This window comes from Apium graveolens, chromosome 4 (genome assembly GCF_009905375.1).
Source record: "Apium graveolens cultivar Ventura chromosome 4, ASM990537v1, whole genome shotgun sequence".
Lineage (NCBI taxonomy): Eukaryota > Viridiplantae > Streptophyta > Magnoliopsida > Apiales > Apiaceae > Apium > Apium graveolens.
The window spans coordinates 248,930,069-248,952,910 of NC_133650.1; the positions used below are offsets into that span (position 1 = coordinate 248,930,069).

Here is a 22,842-nt window from a genome sequence, read left to right on the forward strand (position 1 = left end):
AATCCTAATTTAATCTTTAGGCCCTAAATTTTAGCCAGCAAACTCTAATTTTTAACATTTTTAAATATTTTAGATTTCACTAATTCTTAATTTAGATTTTAAAAATATTAAAATATTTAGAGAAATGAAAAAAATATGAACAAAACATCTCTTAAAATAATATTTTAACCTTAAAAACATAACATTATCTAATATTTTGGGTAAAACAAAAAAAAACATTTAAAACGAGATACCAAACAATATTAACCTCAAAAACAAAATATAAAGTTGCTTTTTACCCCATAAACATGATTTATAAAAAAAAAGGCTGAAAAAATAGAGCACGCAACTCCATATTTGATTAAAAAAAATCAAAATTTTGTTTTGAAGTGATATTTGGAACCATATTTTTCCAAATTAATATTCAGACAAAAGAGTGATATTTGAGCCCAAAACCCTGAAATTTATACATGAGAAACGACTTTGATACATTGCAGTTTTTTTTACTACGTCATGTAACAAAATTAACAAATATTTCACCAATTTCGTTTTCATTTGGGAATCTAATTTATTTTTAATAGATCGTATTTATTTATCGATAATTTTTCAGAATTGTTTATGAGCAAAAAATTTTTTGTCGGTATTTAATGTTACTTTTAAATTATTCACTTAAATAAGTATCATTTCAAATTATTATATAAAAAAATATGATGATAGATGGATTTTCGATAACCAATTTCAGAAGACATTGTATAAAATTTTTGTGTTCTCCAAAATTCTATATATAAATTTTGTATATTAAATGATCCTTAAGCTAGAAAACAGTCATGCAACTTTAATACTGTACCACTATGGCACTATCTATAAGGTTATCTCACCATACTCTATTTAAGGAAGATCTAAATTTCTAACCATGCAAATATTTCATCCAAATTATTTTTTAGATATAATAATATATAAATATCATATTAAACAATTTTATTTTAAATTTATTATTTAATTATTATTAACAATTTATATAATATTTCATAAATTAATTAAATCAAAAAAAATTAATACACATAAAAATATTAAAATTGTGCACTTAATTCATGAAAAACACATTTATTGCAATAATTAACATACAAAATATCATTGTAACACACTAATTTTCTGAATTAGTATATTCTTCCCGCAAATGCTCAAATAATGCATCTCTAAGTGCAATATGTGCCTCTTTATTTTTTATTTTTAAATTTTAATGAAATTATGTTTTCTTATTAATTTAAGTTTTATTTTTAAAAATAAATTTTGTTAACCATTAATTATATTCTATTATTAATTATATAATTAAATAATCAAAAATTAATTTATAATCTCATAAATTACAAATAACAAAACCATAATTTTATATTAAATGAAGTGATCCGAATTTTATATTAATACACATAATTTTAAGAAAGCCTTAAACAACCATATAATCATGTGCTGCTTATATTAATCTAACAATTAACTGCGATCCTTAGGTAGATTAAGCATATCCTTAAATTAGCATTTTTCAAAATATGTTAATCTGAGGCTGCACGACTCGGGGGAGGACTGAAGGTGTCTGCATTGTGCTCCCTATTTGGAAGTCTCAGCATCACTTCATACTTACACTGACATTAATGACTTTGAGTTTCTTTGCGAATGCAAATATGCTACTTAGTCCATGTAAGTTGAAGGTCCTGACCAGCCCCAACCCCAAGTATACTCACAGTCACACATCAGGGGTTTCTTTCAAATTCGGATAGTTATTTTGATTTATTTCATTTTGTGGGGGTGTATCTCATATCCTCATCTAAGACAGAACCTCCGTATGCTCCCCGCTTTTGTCATTGTTTTCGGTGTCTAACTTCCTAGTAATTTAAAATTTTCCTTAGATCAGTGCTAACATCAAGCCTTGTGATATTTTTATATCTCAAGGGAAAAGAAGCAGAAGAATCGAACTGAGGTCTTCAACTGAACTAAAACCATGACGATTTTAAGGAAGATGCACTACATATTTAAAGAGTACATATAATACAAGGTACATTGTATGGACATGCATCATTACACATGTAACAGTGACAAGAATGATTATTTCATTCTAAGAATACATGTGCAGTCCAATGGCCAATAATTATATAATATACGCTATTATCGCAATAATTTACACTTAAAGATAGAAAAAAGAAGGTGCTTCAGTTTCATCAAGCAATATAATACATAGGATTTGGTAGCTTGAATGATCGAGCAGACATCGATGATCCTAGTAAGTCACTCCATTGATCTCCTGAGTTCCCATGAATACGATAGCCTTCTTCCATTATCTTTCGCCTCTTCTCAGACTTGAATTGTGTTGCAGTTTTCTTATGGTCCTCAGCACCTCTGTAAGTTCATGTAGTAAAACTCAAAAAATAAGCAAATATTTCTGGACACAATTATATTGATTTCAGAACTCAAAAAGAGTTTACCACGATATTGAAGTTGATTATTATGATATCACCTGTTACTTATGATTTTTTATTATTATTATCGTAGGTAACCGCAGCCGCTATCCTTTTGGGTGCGCACTGGATAAACCCTACGGGCTTTACTTATGATTCTTTTTAAGGAATACTTAATAGACTTTTCAACTTTAATTTTGTGAACATAACCCGACTTAAAGCTATAATAGCTATAGATATCTTTTACTACTGAAAAAGTGGTTTTTGTTTTGTTTAAAACAGAACTTCAAAACCAGTGTTTTACTCCATTTGTAGCTTAGTTCTAGGCTCTAGCTGCTAAAGCCTAAATCACAATTTAATCTCCGGCTATTGATATTGAGCCAGATGGGAAAGAAGGTACTCTCTTATATAGAATCTATAAAATTACATTCCATTCCCTTCTTTTTCAAGGCTAATAACTGCTATCTTATTCTTTTGTTCCTCATAAAGAACAACCAAGTTCGGCTTGTGCTGTTTGGGCATGCACGTTAGTCCTAAAAAACTGGTTTTATATTAGCTATAGCACAAATTTAAGCACTTTGATGGATCTGCTCTTACAAAAACACCCCCTGTAGAAGCTATCATTGATCTATGTACTCAATCAGAGAGAACAATGGGCATGTAAATGTCTAGAGCATCTTATTTAAGTATAGGTAACCATATACGTGTAAACTATATGAAACAAAACTCAGACATTACTTAGCATATGTTGCAAGGACTGCCTAAGACTAAAAGATGAATGTTATATCTACAGGCGATCATCAAGAATTGAATCATGCAAATTTCATTCGACTAAGAGAAAGTGCTTAAACCATAATGTTCCGATACTAACCTCAAAATAAGATAATCCCAATCATGAAATCCGATTTTACTCAGATTCTCGACTGTAACATTTCGGCGCATTTCACTACGTCCGGTCAGCAAAAAAACCTTGAAACCAAACTTTACTACTTCCTCATATAGCTTCAAGCTGGACTCGATCGCCTGTGCTATTCCATTGTCGACCCATTTATCAAATGCCTCGCTATCAAAGACCTCCAGTCTGCAAATATTCATTACAACCCATATAAATACATATGAAGATATGAACAGCTGCATATAATTTAGAATTTCTTTGAATACACAAATAACAGTTCTTGGATTGCCCACACCTCCAACTAAATCCCAAAATTTCATATTTTCATCACTCCGTTTAGTCCATTAAACATATCAAATATGAAATTCCCGTGATTCAATCAGGGGTAGATCTAGAAAGGGGTGTGAGAGACAGTAGTTCTCCCTGACATTTTTGTAAAAATCCAGAAGTTTCCCCACAAAAATTATAATTTATAAAGTGCCTCCCCTAAAATAATTTGTTGCCGCTTGTTATAACTTTTCTGGATCCATCATCAGGTTCAAATAACCTAAATTTTCGACAATTGATAAAATTAACATGTTTAAAACCCCTCACTTGGCCTTTTTCTATACATTTCCCCCAAAACTTATAACTAACAAGTAACAACCATCCAATAAGATCATATCACACGCCCTTTATCACATTACATCAATCAACAACCCAAAAAAAAACAATAAAATCAAAATTAAACAATTAAAGTAATAAAAAATAAGTAAGAGTAAAAATAAATTTACCCATAACCATGATCAACATAATAAGGAAGATTAGAAAGCAAAGTCTCATCAATATCAAAAACCCAAGCATCCATTCCATCACCCTTCAGTTCCACACCTGAAGCATACAATAAAGACTCTTTGGCCACTCTTTCAAGATCACTTTTATAACCCTTATTACTCATATAATCCTTGACATAATCTTTACATTCTTGAGGAATAGTTTTCCACGGGCTCAAATTATTAGACTCAACTGCAAATCTCCAGCTAGTACAATGCAAAGTAACATCATCATCGTGATCTGATGATAGTAATGGTGATTGTTTGATACGGGTTTCAAGAATTAAAGGTCTTGGAAGTGTGTGAGGGTTTAACGTTTCTTGACATGTGGATACATAAATTAGAGACATGAAGAGTAAGAGTTTGTGCAAGAGAAGGAATGGGTTCATTTTCATGTTCATGCAAGAGCAAGACAAAAGAGTTGGTGTTTGAACAGAATTGTTGGTTTTTGGACAAGAAAAGTGTGCGGAAAGTAAAGTAAAGTACCTTTTGTGGATTCGAGAGAGAGAAAGATGAAGAAATGGCAAAAGTTTGGAGTTATTGTAACTTGAATGAATGGTCAAGTTTAGTACCAGGGGAGTATAATACAATTCAAATGTATGTATGTAGAGAAGAACAAGGCAGCGTGTGCGTGTTGTGCAGCATATACTCTGCGCAAAACGCATTTGGTCGGTGTTGCTTAGCCAATAAGGAGCTTCATCCAAGTACGTGTTAGATGCTTTTTATCCAATTAGCGTGTTCCACGACATCTGTTTTAATTTTTAAAGAAAGCTTGGGGTAAATGATTACTGAGTTTTTGCATGTTTGGCAACAATAAATTTTAGCTTAAACAGGCATAAATACCCATTTTCTTTTCGGAGTAGTGCTGGGTGTACAATATTTGTATTGTTGATTTAAATGCAGGTGCTCATTTCAATTAAAATACACCATATTTCATTATGTATAAAATTTTGTATATAATTATATACACCAAACATTTCTCTTTTCTATTCTAGAGACTGTTGGGGCATTGAAATGAACGGTCATGTCACTCCGTATAGCCAAAACTAGAATGGTGACTAATGTACATTCAGTTGGAGTGTACGGCCGACGGTATTAAATCACTTAATCACTTGCAGCCAAATTATATTTTACGGATAATCAGAAAATACGAAGTGGTTATGGATTTAAATTTTAATAATCGCTTATTCGCGGTTTGGATATGGTTTTAAATTTTTAAAAATAGCAAAACCATAACTGGAACCACAAACCGCGACATATATTAATAATAAAATATATTTTCAAAAATATACTTGATATCATATAAATTAATATATTAACATATTTATTTTTTTTAAAAAGTTATTATTTAATTATCTTAAAATTAACTAACCTTTGTTAATACTTTATTATCATGACTTTAGAGGGTCAAATCAAGCTCAATATCTGAAACCAAACTAATTCAAAACAGTACTGTTGGGTACCCAATATCCAGTGTGTGCATCCAAAATTAAAGAACACCCTCTCTTTGGTAGTTACTCGGTACAGTTGTTTGATAATTACTCGGTACAGTTGTTTGCTACGATAAATAACAATTGTCAGATCTAAAATCAAAAAAATGAGAACCATTGGATACAATAATAAAATATTTTTATATTAATATTTAAACTGCTCTCATGGATTCAGGGTTCGAACTCCGTCAACAGCTTATTATATTTAAATTTTTATATTCTTTATTTAAACAATATATTATATTATATTATTTATTTTTTGTCAAAGTCTCAAATTATTATAAAACATATATTGTTATAATTATTATATTCTTCAATTTATTTTTTAACTATTGAAAATTATATTATAAAATATATTATTAAAAACTATCGAATATTAAAAACAATTGGTGCATCACACGGGGGTTATAGACTAGTATAGATGAAGACTTGAATTGCTGATACTTTACGCACAAATTGAATTCCCTAGTAAATTTTGTTTCTATATGCATATATGAAAGTTTAACCTGTAATTTAACTTAGTCCAGTCCCGCAATGTCCCTGAATATATGTCGGGCCGACATATATTCAGTTCAACTGACAATTAACAGTTGACTAGTTTAAGTTTGTAATTTATTCAATTTCAACTTGGTCGCTAAGATGCAAAATATGTGACTTAATTTCCGTGTTTCATAATTGACTATATTTTAGTTTTGAAAGTAAACTTATCAATTAACTTAAATTTAAATTTATTAATGTTCTGAATTTATTTTTTTGAGAAATTACTAATTATTTTATAGTAAGTGGTTAAACCGCAACCCAATCCCAATAATCGCAAATCACAACCGCAATTGACGCGGTTAATTGCAACTGCAAACGTGACTGCGATTGACAATTGTCTAAAACCGCTATTCGTGATTTGGTTTGATTTTTACCCCAAAACCGATCTGATCTGAACCACGTACACATCTACATTCCCGCTTTCATTTATGTCATAATGTAAGTTTTCAAGCAATTTTTAAATTTTTTCAATATCTTCGTACATTTCCGAACTTATAAATTTTACTTAAATTTTAGGATACAAAAATAGCTTCAAATTTTATCAAAAATTTCTGACTAAAATTTAAATTTATTCAAAAAATCAAAATTTAAAGATTTTTAAATGCAATTATCATTACGACACATTAAAATGCTTGTAAAAATGAAATAATTAAAATTTTCGAGTTTTATTAGAACATGATTTTTATTTTATATTTTCGCTAATTGATTACACACGTACATACATAAGTCGAACATTTGATCTCCCCGCAAAAGGTATAAGAACTCAACTAATGTACCAATATTTCGTTGACATTAGATAATGATATTTACTATGATACAAAGGGTGATATTGTTAAAAGGCGGATTACAAAACGTGATGAAATTTGTGAATTTAACATTTGTAAATGATGGTTAGTTATTTTTTAATTTTAATTTTATATTAATATATTTTAATCTCATGATTTTATTTTAACATAAGACCATTATTCCGATCAAACTAAATCAATGTAATTATATTTAGTTTTGTTTTTTTTATCCAGATTAACAATATAATTTTATTTTTATCGAGATAAATAGTATATACTATATAGTTTTATCACGAGATCATTATCCTTGTTTTTCAATTTCTTTTTTTTTTATTTTATATTCATATATTAAAATTATTAATTCATGTAATTAGTAATTTATATTTTATTTTATTTAAAAAATATATAACTTACTCCCTCTATCTTATTCATTTCTCTACACTTTCATTTTTGGTACATCCCTACCAATTCTCCGCGTTCCAAAAATGATAAAGTTTTATAATATAAAAATCAACCACATCCACTCATATTCACTACTTAATTCCACTATACTCACTATATATGTAAGAATCCAAATTTTTGACATCAGTAAAAGACCTTTAGGAATAGTAACCTTGCGGTTTATTAAAAACTTTTGCGACCATACTGTAATAACTCGAATTTTTGAAACCTCGTAAAACGCTAAATGAATAGTAACCCTGACATACGGGGAAAAACTTTTTAGCCCCCACTATGTAGTGCATGAGAAAATGAGTTTCAGAGTTGATATTATGATTATACGTACCAAATGAGTGTATGTAAACGCTATTAGTTTTCGAAGAAAACGAACTTTGACAAACGACCATATTTACGAATCATCGAGGATTACGGGAATCACAATATAATTACGAATTTAAAACCCTACGGATTTATATCCAAGTATGATAATTCAAAATATAAGGAATAAATGCGAAAGGATTTACGACGCAAACCATTTACGAGAAAGTATTACGAAAACATTTAATCGACCGAGCGAACGCGTAATCGATTAAATAAACGTAACGCACTAACTAACCATGGTAGGAAAGTAACCATGGTTACTTTATCAAATAGTGAGCTAAGGTGTAGGATGATCAACCAAGGCTACCAAATAGTGAGCTAGAGAGCTAAACAAGTGGCTTAGCTTGTAATCTACCAAAGGCTAGCTAGTTTTGTCTAAGATTTGCCAACAAGAATAAATCCTAGGATATATACTAGAGAATAAAGATCAATTACAAGCTATAACTTGCATTATTTCCAAGAAGCCACCAAGAAGCAACCAAGGAGCAAACACAAATTTCTCTCCCTCTCTTCCAAGAAGCTTCATTCGGCCCTTTTCTTTAAAACAAGGAAACCAATTTCAAATCTTTAAGCTCTAGCCATGGATAAATCCTCCCATTAATTCTCAAGCTTCCTACCAACCAAACTAAGGTAAGATAAATCTTTGAGCTCTTTTTATCAAGGTTTGATGGGTGAAATAAAATCAACAAAGATGAGAATGAATAGTGTGAATAGTAACTCTTCTTTGGCTTCTTGATTTTAATGGTTGTTTTAGGTTCCAAAAACCATACTAAGCACTCCCAAGACTTCACCATCATCAAGAACACATCTCAAACTCTCAATAAAGATAAAAAATCTTTGACCCAACTTTATTGAAGACTTAAGTTGTTAGATATATTTGATAATATCATGGCTAATATGATTTATGTTTAGTTTTCAGATCTTACTTAACAGGACAAATCAGTACTTAACTGGGAATCAGTACTTATACTGGAAATTAGGACTTAAGGATATCAATACTTATATTATCAGGAGATAATCATCAGAAGTTGGATATCAGAACTTAAGTGCTGAAGGACAATCAGATAAGGATAATAGCTGATTAAAGGAAAGAAGATCGAGATAAACATAAGAAGAGATATGCATGAAGAAGGAGTTTCGTGAAGAATGGAATACTTGGAAGAAAAGATATCTGATTGATATATTTTAAGAAGCAGAATTATATTTCATATCAATTAGCGATTATCTTGTAACTGTGTAATATATAAACACAGACATAGAGTTTACACTATAAGTTCGAGAAGATTATTCATTGTAACCCTAACAGCTCTCGTGATATTTGTTCATCACTGAGAGGTAACAGTTCCATACTGTAACAAAGTTTATTATTTCAATAAAGTTTGTTTTCTGTTACTTAAGATATTAAAGTTCGATTTGATTGTATGTTACACTGTATTCACCCCCTCTATAGTGTGTGTGACCTAACAAGTGGTATCAGAGCCCTTCTGTTAACACACATACAGTTAAAGATCCAAACACAATCATGTCTGACACAGAAACTCCAACTAAGCCTACCAAAACTGAAGAACCTCCAAAGACACAAATCCAAAGTCGGTATGAAACCATCAGAGTTCCCATACTGAGACCATCTGAATATGCCATATGGAAGGTGAGGATGACCATGTTTCTCGAAACTACAGATCCAGAATATCTTGATAGAATCAAGGAAGGGCCTCACAAACCAACCAAGCTCGCTGTTGCAGTTGCAGGTGAGGAAGCAAAGACTGTACCAAAGGAAAAGAGTGATTATACTGCTGAAGATATCGCATCAATTGCTAAGGATGCTAAGGTACGACACTTACTGCATAGTGCCATTGATAATGTAATGTCAAACAAGGTAATTAACTGCAAGACTGCTAAGGAGATATGGGATGCTCTGGAAACAAGGTGTCAGGGAACTGATACAATTAAGAAGAACAGGAAGACAATACTCACTCAAGAGTATGAACACTTTGACTCAAAGGCTAATGAATCATTGACTGATTTATATGATAGATTTGTCAAACTCTTGAATGATCTGTCACTGGTTAATAAGGAGTATGATCTTGAAGATTCAAACCTTAAATTCCTGTTAGCTCTTCCTGAATGTTGGGATTTGAAGGCAACAACAATAAGAGACAATTACAATCTTGATGAAACAACTCTTGATGAAATTTATGGAATGCTCAAGACTCATGAACTTGAGATGGAACAAAGAAGCAAGAGGAAAGGAGGAAAGTCAAGGACAGTTGCTCTTAAGGCTGAAGAAGAATCCCCCAAGGCAACTACCTCAAGGAAAGACAAGGGTAAAGCTCTGTTCACAAAGTCTGAAACTGAGTCATCAAGTTCTGAAAGTGATGATGACTCAGATTCTGAAAGCTTGCCTGAGACTGATGCTGATGAGGAGATGATGAAGCCGTGTGCTCTTATGGTGAAAGGGATCACAAAGATTGCATACAGGAAGTTCAGGAAGGGAAAGAAGTTTTCCAGGAAAGACATAAGTTCTGATAAGAAGAATTTCAGAAGATCTGAAGGCAGAGGAGGAAAGTCTGATAGAGGAGATTATACCAATGTCAAATGCTATAACTGTGGTGAGAAAGGCCACATATCTCCTGATTGCAAGAAGGTAAAGGGTGACAAAGGCAAGGCTCTTGTCACAAAGCAGAAAAGCTGGACAGACACCTTAGACTCTGAAAGTGAGGAGAACTATGCGTTGATGGCAAATGCTGATAAAGAAAGTGCTGAGAGCAGTTCTGAAGCTGCTGAAACAAAGGTACCTCAGACTACTTATGTTTTTCATACTGATGATATTAATGAGTTGAGAAGATATCTTAAAACCATGTTTGTTAGTTATATAGATCAAACTTTAACATGTGAAAGATTAACTTCTGAAAATCTTGCTTTTAAGAAAAGAAATGATTTCTTAGAAAAAGAGTTAGTTATGTTCCATCAAACTCAGAAGGATAGAGATGATGCTTTTTATGTTAGGGATGAAGTGCTAAAAATGAATAAATCTCTAAAAACAGAGTTAGAAAAGAAAAGAGAGATAATCAGGACTTGGACTAACTCTGGCAGAACAACTCAAAATTTGCTAAGTAGTGAAAATTGGAAAGAGGGCTTAGGTTATGGAGAGGATAAAAATGATAAAGGAACTGTAGAAATTAAGCCTGTTGTTAAGCAAAAGCCAAAGTTAAAACCTGTTAAGTTTGTAACTGTAAAGTCTGATAATGATAAATCAGAAGTTAGAGAGGGATTAACTTCTGACAAACTAAAACAGGAAAAGACAGCTGAAGTAAACATAGGCTTAATGACTAAGAAGCAACTTAAGCATAAGCTGAAAGATGTTAAGAATGTAAATAAGGTAAAATCACCTAGGAAAAATAGGAATGGAAAGGAAGGTGTGAATAAAAGCAATGATTATAAACCTGTTCCTGATGCTCCTAGGAAAACATGTCATAACTGTGGAAGTTCTAACCATTTGGCTTCTTTTTGCAGGAAGAATAAGAACATTAACTCCTTACCTTCAAAATCATGAGGTAAGAGTCAGCCTGTTAGATATAAACCACAGAATCCTTGTTTTCATTGTGGTAGTTTATGGCATTCCATTTATACTTGTAAGGAATATCATAGCTTGTACTATGATGTTTATCAATTAAAACCTTCTTTGAAGAAAGTTTCCATTGTTCCTTCTAGTGTAAATTCTGATTCAAAGTCTGATAGTGTAAGTTCTGATAAGAAAAATGTTAACATAAACTCTGATGCTAAATCCGCTGCAAATGTTAACAAACTTGGTAAGGCCAAAGGATCCAAGCAAGTCTGGGTCCTTAAAACTAATCATTAGTGGTCTTTGTGATTGCAGGGCAACAGGAAAAATATTCTAGTTCTGGACAGTGGATGTTCAGGACATATGACTGGAAATAAAGTCCTGCTATCAGACTTTGTGGAGAAAGCTGACCCAAGTGTTTCTTATGGAGATGGCAACATTGGAAAAACATTGGGATATGGCAATATCAATCTTTAGAATGTCATCATTAAAGAAGTAGCTCTGGTCTCAGGACTTAAACACAATCTGCTGAGTATAAGTCAAATCTGTGACAGAGGTTATCATGTTGATTTCTTTGAAGAACACTGTGAAGTTGTGAGTAAATCTAAAGGCAAAGTTATTCTAAAAGGATACAGGCGTGGTAACATTTATGAAGCTAAGCTTTCAACAAGTACTGATGGTTCTGCAATCTGTCTGATGAGTAGAGCATCAATTGAAGAAAGCTGGAATTGGCACAAGAAACTCTCTCATTTAAATTTCAACAATATAAATGAGTTGGTCAAGAAAGATCTTGTGAGAGGACTGACAAAGTCAGTATTTGCTCCTGATGGCCTTTGTGATTCTTGTCAGAAGGCCAAACAAAGAAAATCTTCATTCAAGAGCAAGACTGAATCATCAATTCTTGAGCCTTATCATCTACTACATGTTGATCTATTTGGTCCAGTAAATGTCATGTCTATTGCAAAGAAGAAATATGCATTGGTCATAGTGGATGAGTTCACTACATACACATGGGTGTATTTCTTGCACACAAAAAGTGAAACTGCATCTATCTTGATTGATCATATCAAACATCTGGATAAATTGGTCAAAGATTCTGTGAAAACAATAAGGAGTGATAATGACACTGAGTTCAAGAATTTGATAATGGAAGAGTTCTGCAAAAACCATGGAATTAAGCAGGAATTTTCTGCTCCTGGAACTCCACAGCAAAATGGAGTTGTTGAAAGGAAGAATAGAACTCTCATTGAAGCTGCACGTATAATGCTTGAAGAAGCAAAGCTTCCAACCTATTTCTGGGCTGAAGCTGTGCAGACTGCCTGTTTTACTCAAAATGCAACACTCATTAACAAGCAAGGAAAAACACCATATGAGATGGTGAAGAAAAAGAAGCCAAATCTGAAGTACTTTCATGTATTTGGATTCAAGTGTTTTGTTCTCAAGACTCATCCTGAACAGCTGTCCAAGTTTGATCTAAAAGCTGATGAAAGAATTTTTGTTGGATATCCACTTTCCACAAAAGCCTTCAGAGTCTATAATTTGAGAACAAAAGTGGTCATGGAATCTATCAATGTCTCTTTTGATGATAAGAAGATTACTGGTCTTGAAGATTTTATTGATCATGATCAGCTGAGATTTGAAAATGAAGACTCAAATTCTGATACTGAAAATCCTGACAGTCTAAGTCCTGATACTATAAACTCTGATGGATTAAACTCTGATGTTATTGAAACTATGGTGACTACGCCAAAGGAAGATGCACCTATGCAGGGGGAGCATACTAAAGATCATACCACATCTCAAGAAATATCAGAACATACATCTGGCTCTTCAAGTTCTGATTCGTCAAGTTCTGATAAGCCAAGTTCTGATAGTGCTGAAAATCTAAATTCTGAAGAATCCAACTCAGAGAACATAGTTTCAGGGGGAGCATCAGAAAATGAAAATGAAGACAACATGGATCATGGGGGAGCATCCAGTTCTAGAGAAAACCTTCCATCTGCAAGGAAGTGGACAAAATCACATACACCTGATTTGATAATTGGAAATCCTGATACAGGTGTCAGAACTAGAACAGGTACTTCAAACGAATGTCTTTACAATTCTTTTCTCTGTCAGACTGAGCCAAAGAAAGTGGAAGAAGTCCTTCAAGATGCTGATTGGGTGCAAGCAATGCAGGAAGAGTTAAATGAATTTGAAAGAAACAAAGTCTGGACCCTAGTGCCAAGACCAAAGAATAGATCTGTTGTTGGTACAAAGTGGGTATTCAGAAACAAAACTGACAGTGATGGCATAATTACAAGAAAAAAGGCAAGGCTGGTTGCAAAAGGATATTCTCAACAGGAGGGAATTGATTATGATGAAACATTTGCACTAGTATCTAGGTTAGAAGCCATAAGGATATTTTTGGCTTATGCTGCTCACAAAAAGTTTATTGTCTTTCAAATGGATGTGAAAAGTGCTTTTCTCAATAATGAATTAGAGGAGGAAGTATATGTTGAACAACCTCCAGGCTTTGTAGATTCCAAACATCCAGATTATGTACACAGGCTTGATAAAGCACTTTATGGACTTAAGCAAGCTCCTAGAGCATGGTATGAGACTTTAGCTCAGTTTCTTCTGGAAAGTGGATTCAACAGAGGAACAATAGACAAAACACTGTTCTACCTCAACCATGGAAAGGACTTACTTCTGGTCTAGATTTATGTTGATGATATCATTTTTGGGTCTACAAATGACATACTTTGCAAGAAGTTTGCCAAACTGATGCAGTCAAGGTATCAGATGAGTATGATGGGGGAACTTCGCTATTTTCTGGGCCTTCAAGTCAAGCAGAATGAAGAAGGCACTTTTATTTGTCAAACCAAGTACACCACAAACTTGCTGAAGAAATTTGGAATGCAAGATTGTTCAAGTGCATCCACTCCCATGGCCACTGCAACAAAACTGGATAAGGATACTGGTAAATCAGTAGATGTTACTGATTACAGAGGTATGATTGGCTCTCTACTCTATCTAACTGCTAGTAGACCTGATATCATGTATGCTACCTGTCTTTGTGCAAGATTTCAAGCAGATCCAAGAGAACCTCACTTAACAGCTGTGAAAAGAATTTTCAAGTATCTTAAAGGAACAGCTGATCTGGGATTGTGGTATCCTAGAGAATCAGATTTTAAACTAATAGGTTACTCATATGCAGATTTTGCAGGTTGCAAGATTGACAGGTAAAGCACAAGTGGAAGCTGCCAATTTCTTGGAGGCAGATTGGTTTCTTGGTTCAGCAAGAAACAAAAGTCAATTTCTACATCAACTGCAGAAGCAGAGTATATTGTTGCAGGAAGCTGTTGTGCACAGATTCTTTGGATGAAGAATCAGTTACTGGATTATGGGTTAATATATTTCAAAATCCCTATTTACTGTGATAATCAAAGTGCTATTGCTTTGACAGGTAAGTAATGATTACTGTTTTCTCAAGCCCAGTAACTATCCGTTATTACTGCATGTCTGACAGGTGTCCAACGGTTACATTTTTTTTTTTAAAAAAAGGAGTATAAGTAAGACAGAGAGAAGATTTTTTAATCTTTTATTTCCTTTCATACTTTTTCTCTACTTGCTTTTACTCTCTTTCTTCTTCTCACGTTGGTTTTTCATACAGACATTTTCTCAAACACCTAACTGGCACTCTTAAATCTCAATTTTTCACATGGCACCTAAGGATTTAATCATTGATGGAGCTAAGTTTGTTCCAAATAACTATGCTGCAATTCTTGATCATGCTGAAGCTCCATCTGAATTGCATTTTGTGCAAGATCTTCTTGCACATAGTGATATTGGGTATGCATTGACCCAGCCTTCAGTCTTTTCGAGCCAACAAGTTCTGATATTTTGGTGGACTGGGCACTTTGATAATGGTGGTACACATGGCACTCCCAGTATTGTTTTCGAAGTGGGTGATTCTTCATATACAGTCACTCCTGGTACAATACGCAAGACTCTACATCTCCCAGAAGGATGTACCTTTTTAATTCCAGAGGAATCAGCTCTTCAGGATTTAATGGCCCATTTGGGGTATGAACGGAGTTTGGCAAAGCTTGGGCAGTTGAAACGGGCTCATATCAGAAGAGAATGGAGCTTCTTCTTCGACTGCATCACTAAAGCTTTTGGAAACAAGTGTTCGAATTTTGATGCTATCCCAATTCTGAGTCAGCACATCGGGTATGCTATTATAAACCAAACTCATTTTGATTTTGCAACTGCTATAATTGGTTTTATTGGGGATAGGATGACAGAGGATAGGAATGTTGTTTACTTTGCTAGATTCTGTCAACTTATATATACTTTTTGTACTGATGAACCTCAATTAGTCAGTTCCTCAACTCCACCTTTTAAGGTTGCAAAACGTTACTTTCATGACCTGATAAATGCTGACACTAAGAAATCAGTGGTTAGACCTTTACAGATTCCTCAATCTGTAAAACAGATCTTAGTAAATGCTGATCCCTTTACTTATAGATCTGTTTATTCTGATGTCCAACCAACAACAACCTCCCAAACACCACAACAACCATCAGCACCTACCACCCATTCTACTCAACCAACCCTCAGGCAATATATCAAATCCTATCTCTCCACTTCACAGACAGTTCAACCCTCAACCTCAGTACCTACTGTGAAGCCTTCATCTTCCAAGCCAAAGAGGACAAAGACTGTTCCTCAAACACCTCAAAAGAGAAGGAGGATTGCCTTGAGAGATGAATCTGATACTGAGGACTAGGTTCCTTCATTAGAACCTGTTATTAATGAAGCTGAGAAAGAGACTTCTTAGAAGGATTCTGGAATTGGGGGATCTAGGCTTCTCAAGAGGCTTAGAAGAATGACAGTTCCTGAAACTCCCAAGGAATCCAAATTTACAAAGAGATACAAGAAACAGAGGGCAAATAGGCCAGTTTCAGATGATGAAGAGGAAGCAGTTAAGGAAGGGGATCAGGAATCTCTGATCTCACAAGAAAAGGAATTTGCTAAAGTCACTTCTTCTCCATCAACTCCATCTCAGGAAGCTGTTTCTGAAAAGGCCAACACACCATCTGTATCTCCTGTTGATCCAGGCACAAGTGCTGATATTGATGTTCAAAACTTGGTTGTGCCTGAAGTAATTTTCCTAGAAGCTCCAACATCAAATAATCTATCAACAACACCTGTTACTGATGCTGTTCAAACTCCAGAGTTATCTACTACACCTTCTCTACATCTAAATGCTGATGATCATAATATAGCTGAGCATCAGGATATGGCTGTTGATCAGACCTTTGAACTAGATCAGCAATTAGAGGATGCTGAAGCCTCCATTGCTACTCACACTGTTGTCTTATCCGAAGATACTGATTCTGTAAGTTCTGATGCTGTAAATGCTGGAGATACTGGTGATGCTGCTCCAAATACAGATGCTGATGCAGCAGGTCCTTCAGGACATGCTCCTCAACAAACTATTCTTAAGTCTAAACTTGTTAAGAAGTTTGTTACCAGAGAAGCACCAGTGCCTTGGAGTGAAACTCCTGCAGGACAGGAGTGGACTAAGGAGTGGAACTCAGTTTCCTGTGTTCCAACTGAAAACCATCTTGAAAGGCATATGTCATAGCCTACTCGTTTATTCGAGTATTTAACTCAACTCAAATAAGAATGTAATAAGTAAATAGTGGATCTATCATCAGAGAGATCTCACAAAGTAACATCTGTCAAAGAATAAAGAAACATTGTTCATCTGCAGACTTGAAGATTCACTGGAAGAAGTTCAAGAATTTGATCATGCCTCAGTGATATAAATCAAGATCGTGGATTTAATCAAGTGACAGAGATCTCGTCAGGGTATCATTTATTACAAGGATTCAATCAGAATATCAAAGTAAAGACATGAAGAAACGTCACGGAAGTTAGTCACTCATGAACCAGACAGTACATCGAGTGTCAGCATTGAAGTGGCGGAATTGATTCATAAGTCTCAGTGACTTTCAGAAGATTGTCAGAAGAATGGATGCTGCTCAGGGTTAGTATTAATTCTCTATTAATTAATTAAGTCATATAATTTAATTAAGAAAATAAATTATATCTGTAAAGATTAATTTATTGATTAATTGAATTAAATTGATTAATTAATTTAGAATTAATATTAAGGATTTACAAGATTTTAATTGGTTTAAAATCTGCTTAAATTCAGCAAGACAATTCATTTGAACTAGTATGACAATCGGTATGACAATTGATAGTCATACCGAAAGTCATGCTGTTAGGTCACACTTTCACTGTAGAGGGGGTGAATACAGTGTTTATTACAATCAAATCAAACTTCAAGAACTTATGTAACAGAAAACAAACTTTATTGAAACAATAAACTCTGTTACAATCTGGAACTGTTATCTCTCAGTGATGAACAAAATATCACGAGAGCTGCTAGGGTTACAGTAAATAATATTCTCGATAATGATAACACTTATAGTGTAAACCCTATGTCTGTGTTTATATATTACACAGTTACAAGATAATCGCTAATTGATATGGAATATAATTCTGCTTCCTAATATATATCAATCAGATATCTTTTCTTCCAAGTATTCCATTCTTTACGGAATTCCTTCTTCATGCATATCTCTTCTTATGTTTATCTTGATCTTCTTAACTTTAATCAGCTACTGTCCTTATCTGATCGTCCTTCAGCACTTAAGTTCTGATATCTATCTCCTGATGCTTATCTCCTGATAACATAAGTACTGATATCCCTTAAGTCCTGATGTCCAGTATAAGTACTGATCAGTTAAGTACTGATTTGTCCTGTTCAAATAAGATCTGAAATCTAAACATAAAACATATTAGCCATGACATTATCAAATATATCTAACAATCTCCCCCAACTTGTAAATTAGCAAAATATACAAGTTTAACAGATATTTGATGATGTCAAAAACATTAAGTACAAATGCATGAGAATTAGACAAGATAACTACAACTTACAGTCCTTAAAGCTTTTACCAATTCAACTTCTGATAACAACTTTAGTCTGTATACACATCAGAATTTAAGCAGTTGTAGATCTTCGACTTGGCTTCATCATTTTCTGATCTCTCTGATGTCAGGAGTTGTTCTGAGATAATTCTTCAACAAACATTTCTCAGCATATCTGAGTTCATCAATCATTCTCCGTTTGACATCTTTAAGCTCTGCAGTATCTTCACCAGTTTGAAAGATTGCAGCTCTGAGATCATTGATCTTTGCTTTTCTCAACTCCTGATCCAGTCTTATGACATAAGCTTTGTCAGACTCTAGATTAAACTCAAGCCCCTTAATACCAAGAAATGTTCTGATCTGTGCAGTATTAGGCTTCATATCAACAATATCACCATTGTGATTTCTGTACTTTGGAACATATATGCTGTCAGACTTAACAGAATAAAGTCTTTTCTGTCTCTGAATCTGTTCTTTCAAATAGTCTGCAGCAGTCCCTGTCAATCTGTCATCCACTTGAAGTAAGAATAATACATGCTCCAATTCTTCAAAATACTTCAATGGAATGGCATTTTGTCTTATATGATATACCCTACCATCTGTCATGAAATACAACAAGATGTGTTCCTTCAAGTAGGTATGGTAAACCATTTGTACAGATTCCAGTTGATTCAATCTTTCAGGAGTTGCTCCAATACCTGGTTCACTCAAGGAAGTTGGATCATTGGTAGTGTTGTGTACTCTTCTTTCATCAGCACTTCCCAATCCAGTTTTATCTCTTGCTTCCTTTCCAGTAACTACTCTAGCTTCAAAACGACTTGCAGTAGTCTTCAAAGGTTGAGTTTGTTTTGCTTTAGTGAATCCTGGTAGGAGTGTTTTTGATCTTCCTTCTGATATCAAGTTAACTTGAGCTGTGTCAGAGGTTACTTGCTTCTTTTGAATATCAGAACTTTTAATTTCTTGACTCTGAACAACTTGAGCCATGTCAGAGGTTGTTTTAAGAACTTTTCTTGAAGTCAGAGCAAGATTATCTTTGTCATCAGTAATTTCTTCATCTTCAGGAGGTACATAAACTTTAACAGGTTCACCAACCTTTTCTTTACCCTTGGATCTTGGATCTATCTTTGGTTGTGATTTAGCAAATGTTGCTTCAGTTTGTGCCTTTTCTTTAATCACAATACCTTTCAGTTTTGGAAGTGACTTTTTACCAGAAGCTTCAGATTTAGATGTGGCTTTCTTTGATTTAAGTCTAGCTTCTTCTTCCTTTAAACTTTCCAAGTCCATTCCTGGATTTTCTTGAAGAAATAACTGTCTTGACATTTCTTCATCAAGATCTAGAAGTTCATCATAATTTATTCTTTTACCAGTATCAGAACTTATTCTCTTCTCAGTATCAGAACTTATCCTGTGACTTGCAATTTCAGCATTTCTTGATGAGAATCTTTTACCTTGACTATGACCTCCACCCATTCCAGAGTTTCCTTGGTCATCTTTTTCATCATCCTTTCCTTGCAGTGTCTTGTCATCCTTGCATTTGGACTTAATCACTTTCTCCCCCTTTTTGGCATCAGCAGGAAGTAGAAGAGAGATAAGCAATTCCACTGAAGATTGGATTTCAGTCAATTGTGATTGCTGAGAAGCTTGATTTTGCAGAATTTGATCAATCTGTGCTTATTGACGATCTTGAGTCTTCTCAATATAAGCAATCCCGATTTGTTGGCTGAATATGGGAATTGCATCAAAATTTGAACATTTGTTGGCGAAAGCTTTGGTAATGCAATCAAAGAAGAAACTCCATTCCCTCCTTATGAAAGATCTCTTCAACTGTCCAAGCTTGGTCAATGTTCCTTCATATCCCAGACTAACCATCATGTTTTGAAGAACTGAGTCATCAACAGTAGAATAAACACAGTCCTCAGGTAGCTGTAATGCCTATCTAACTGTAGACAAAGTCACAACATACTCATCTTCCCCTGATGAAAATATTATACTTGGGGACCCTTGAGCACCACCATTGTCATATACTCCACTCCTCCAAAACTCCAGTACTTGAACTCCAGAAATGGATGTAGGCTCAGTTAGAGCAAACCCAATATCAGAACTAGTGAGAAAGTCCTGAATGAAATGAAGTTCAGAGGGTGCCTCTGTAGTGTTTAGTATCGCAGAGAAGTTATTAGGAACAAACTTTGCTCCATCAAAGAGAATGTCCTTGGGTGCCATTATGTTTGGAAAGAAATCGGTAACCTGTAATGTGTTTGAGAAAATGCCTCTTAAAAGAAAATCGTCAGTAGATGAGAGAGTTGAAAAGTAAAAAGAGAGATAAAATATAAAGGTAAATAAAAGATTTGACAATCTTTGCTCTCTTTTACTTATACACAAAAAGTAACCGTTGAGGACACATGGCAGACATGCATTTAAAAGTAGTGGTAAATACCTTGACACCTGTTATACATAGAGAAGGCAAAAAGTAATGGGCACGGTAAATAAGGAATAATTACCACCCACTTGCAGTTTTTCAAGGAAAAACTGTTGTAAAATCTCTCTAACAAGTATAGCAACATAGAGGCAAGTGTATAAAGAATTTAACAAGTTTAGGCCAAGACCACAGTTAACAAAACAAAACATGCAGGTAAACAAAATCAGTAACTGAAATAACGAAGAGAGAAAGAAAGATGTACCCGAAACCATAGCTTTCAACAGTGACTGAAATAAAGGTTTACAGATACAAAATGCCAAGAAAATAATCACAGCTGAGTCACCAGGCCTTGCTCGAAGTCCTGGCTGCTCTTGAAGAGATTATTGCCCCCTACCTGCTGCGTTTGGGATGTACGCAATATCTCCACTAGGATAAAACAGCTCGGAGTTTATGTTAACAGCAGCAACAAAACCTCCACTTCGACCAGCACCTCAGTCGCCGGAAAATATCAGCACTTCAGGACTTATGGGAGAGAAATGCAGAGAGGTTGAAGAGAAGAGATGAGAATGTAGTGTGTTATATTCATTCAGTTTAGCCTCTATTTATAGGAGAGGAAAAATGAAACTGTCCACACACTTAATGTCTGAATTAAACTGCTCCATTAATGAAAAAATCAAAACTGATCAGATTTTGAATTCATAAATGAAAAAATCAAAACTGAACAGCTTTTGAATTTAAATTATTTGTAACAGCTTTTCACATTAACACCCACATTATTATCAGAACTTAAGTTAAGTTCTGATTCGACTCATCAGTACTTAAGTTCTGATTCGACTCATCAGTACTTAAGTTTTGATTCTGATATCAGAACTTGTTAAGTTCTGATTTTATTCATCAGTTCTTAAGTTCTAATTCTTATATCAGAACTTGTTACAGATCAGATTATTTGCAGGTTCAATATATTTAGACTACTTAGCCTATTTCAGAACCCAGCCCAATAATCCAATCACTGATAAATAAATTCGAATTAAAATAATTCTCAAATAAATAAAATCCTCGCCCAGGTCGCCTCGCGTACGCGAGACACCGAGACATTCGCCCAAATCGTCCTTCGACCCGACCCGACCCGGTCCGGTCCGGTCCGGTGCGGTGCGTGGCGGGGCGGGGCGCGCGCGTGTGTGTGTGTGTGCGCGTGAAGCACACAACAACACAATGGACCATCACACACCTTAGTAGTTGTATACTACTCATGTGGGTAATACCATATAAAGCACACAACCCCCTTTATTTATTTCAATGTGGGACAAACATTCTCAAATTTTCCAAGCTTTTCCAAGCTACTTTCATCTCTCATTTCATATGGATTTCATTAAGAAAATTCTTAAAACCATACATGAAAATTTAAGTTCAAATATCATTGAACAATTTCCAATCATTAGATTTTAGGATTAACATCAAGAACATAATTAAATTAAGCTCTAAAATCCTAATTTTCTAACAATCCCCCACAAATCCATACAGAAATGTGATCAATTTCCCATCATGACTTGTTTTTCAGAGTCGGTACCCTTCCGGGTTTGAACCCTCCTAATTCCTCTACTTTAATGGCTATCGGACTCAGATGGAATGTTTCACCTTGAATCTTAATCCGTTTAGTATAACCATATTCCATAGACGACGACAAGTCAAAGGTTATGGTGCCAATCTACGGCTTTGAGACATTAATGGTCATGTCTCGATCCTGTTCGTCGAATGCTTCAAGGATTAACCCTATCCTCTAATTGCAACCACACAATTACATTCGCTTAGCTGGGCATCTCCAGAGATATACTGCCTCTATCTCGTCAAATGACTTGATCCCATTCAGAGTTTTAACACTCTTGCTTTTCTAGCAGTGTCAGTACCTTCTAGGTTTACAGGGGATAGACTCAGATACTATAGTATCATCTATGTAGCAAAGGTACTACCAACTCATCCTTACAGCTTGTTATTACCCATTGAATACACTTCGAGGGATCTCCTCTCATGTGTATTGGGTTCCCACTGTTGATGAATTATGATGGGTTGACAATCCCATCCCCAACCTTGACTTAAGGACCACTGC

The 22,842-nt window shown here is 34.3% G+C and overlaps 1 protein-coding gene across 1 annotated transcript; it reads right to left on the reverse strand.

Annotated features, from left to right (window-relative positions):
- Positions 1 to 1,939: 1,939 nt before the first annotated feature.
- On the reverse strand, positions 1,940 to 4,837 carry LOC141720803 (acid phosphatase 1-like). The gene is made up of 3 exons (XM_074523440.1): positions 4,095 to 4,837; positions 3,298 to 3,507; positions 1,940 to 2,367 (listed from the first exon to the last, which is right to left on the reverse strand). Exons 1-3 carry the CDS (start codon positions 4,796 to 4,798, stop codon positions 2,190 to 2,192), a joined length of 1,092 nt encoding a protein of 363 aa, XP_074379541.1. The 5' UTR covers positions 4,799 to 4,837; the 3' UTR covers positions 1,940 to 2,189.
- Between the last annotated feature and the right edge of the window lie 18,005 nt (positions 4,838 to 22,842).

Bases quoted from the DNA above. Each gene is read 5' to 3' on its own strand.
- LOC141720803 (XM_074523440.1), bottom strand. From the start codon at position 4,798: ATGCGTTTTGCGCAGAGTATATGCTGCACAACACGCACACGCTGCCTT. The intron at 3,508-4,094 runs GTAAATTTATTT...GAATATTTGCAG, and splicing joins TATGTTGATCATGGTTATGG to ACTGGAGGTCTTTGATAGCG. The intron at 2,368-3,297 runs GTTAGTATCGGA...ATGAACTTACAG, and splicing joins TGGGATTATCTTATTTTGAG to AGGTGCTGAGGACCATAAGA.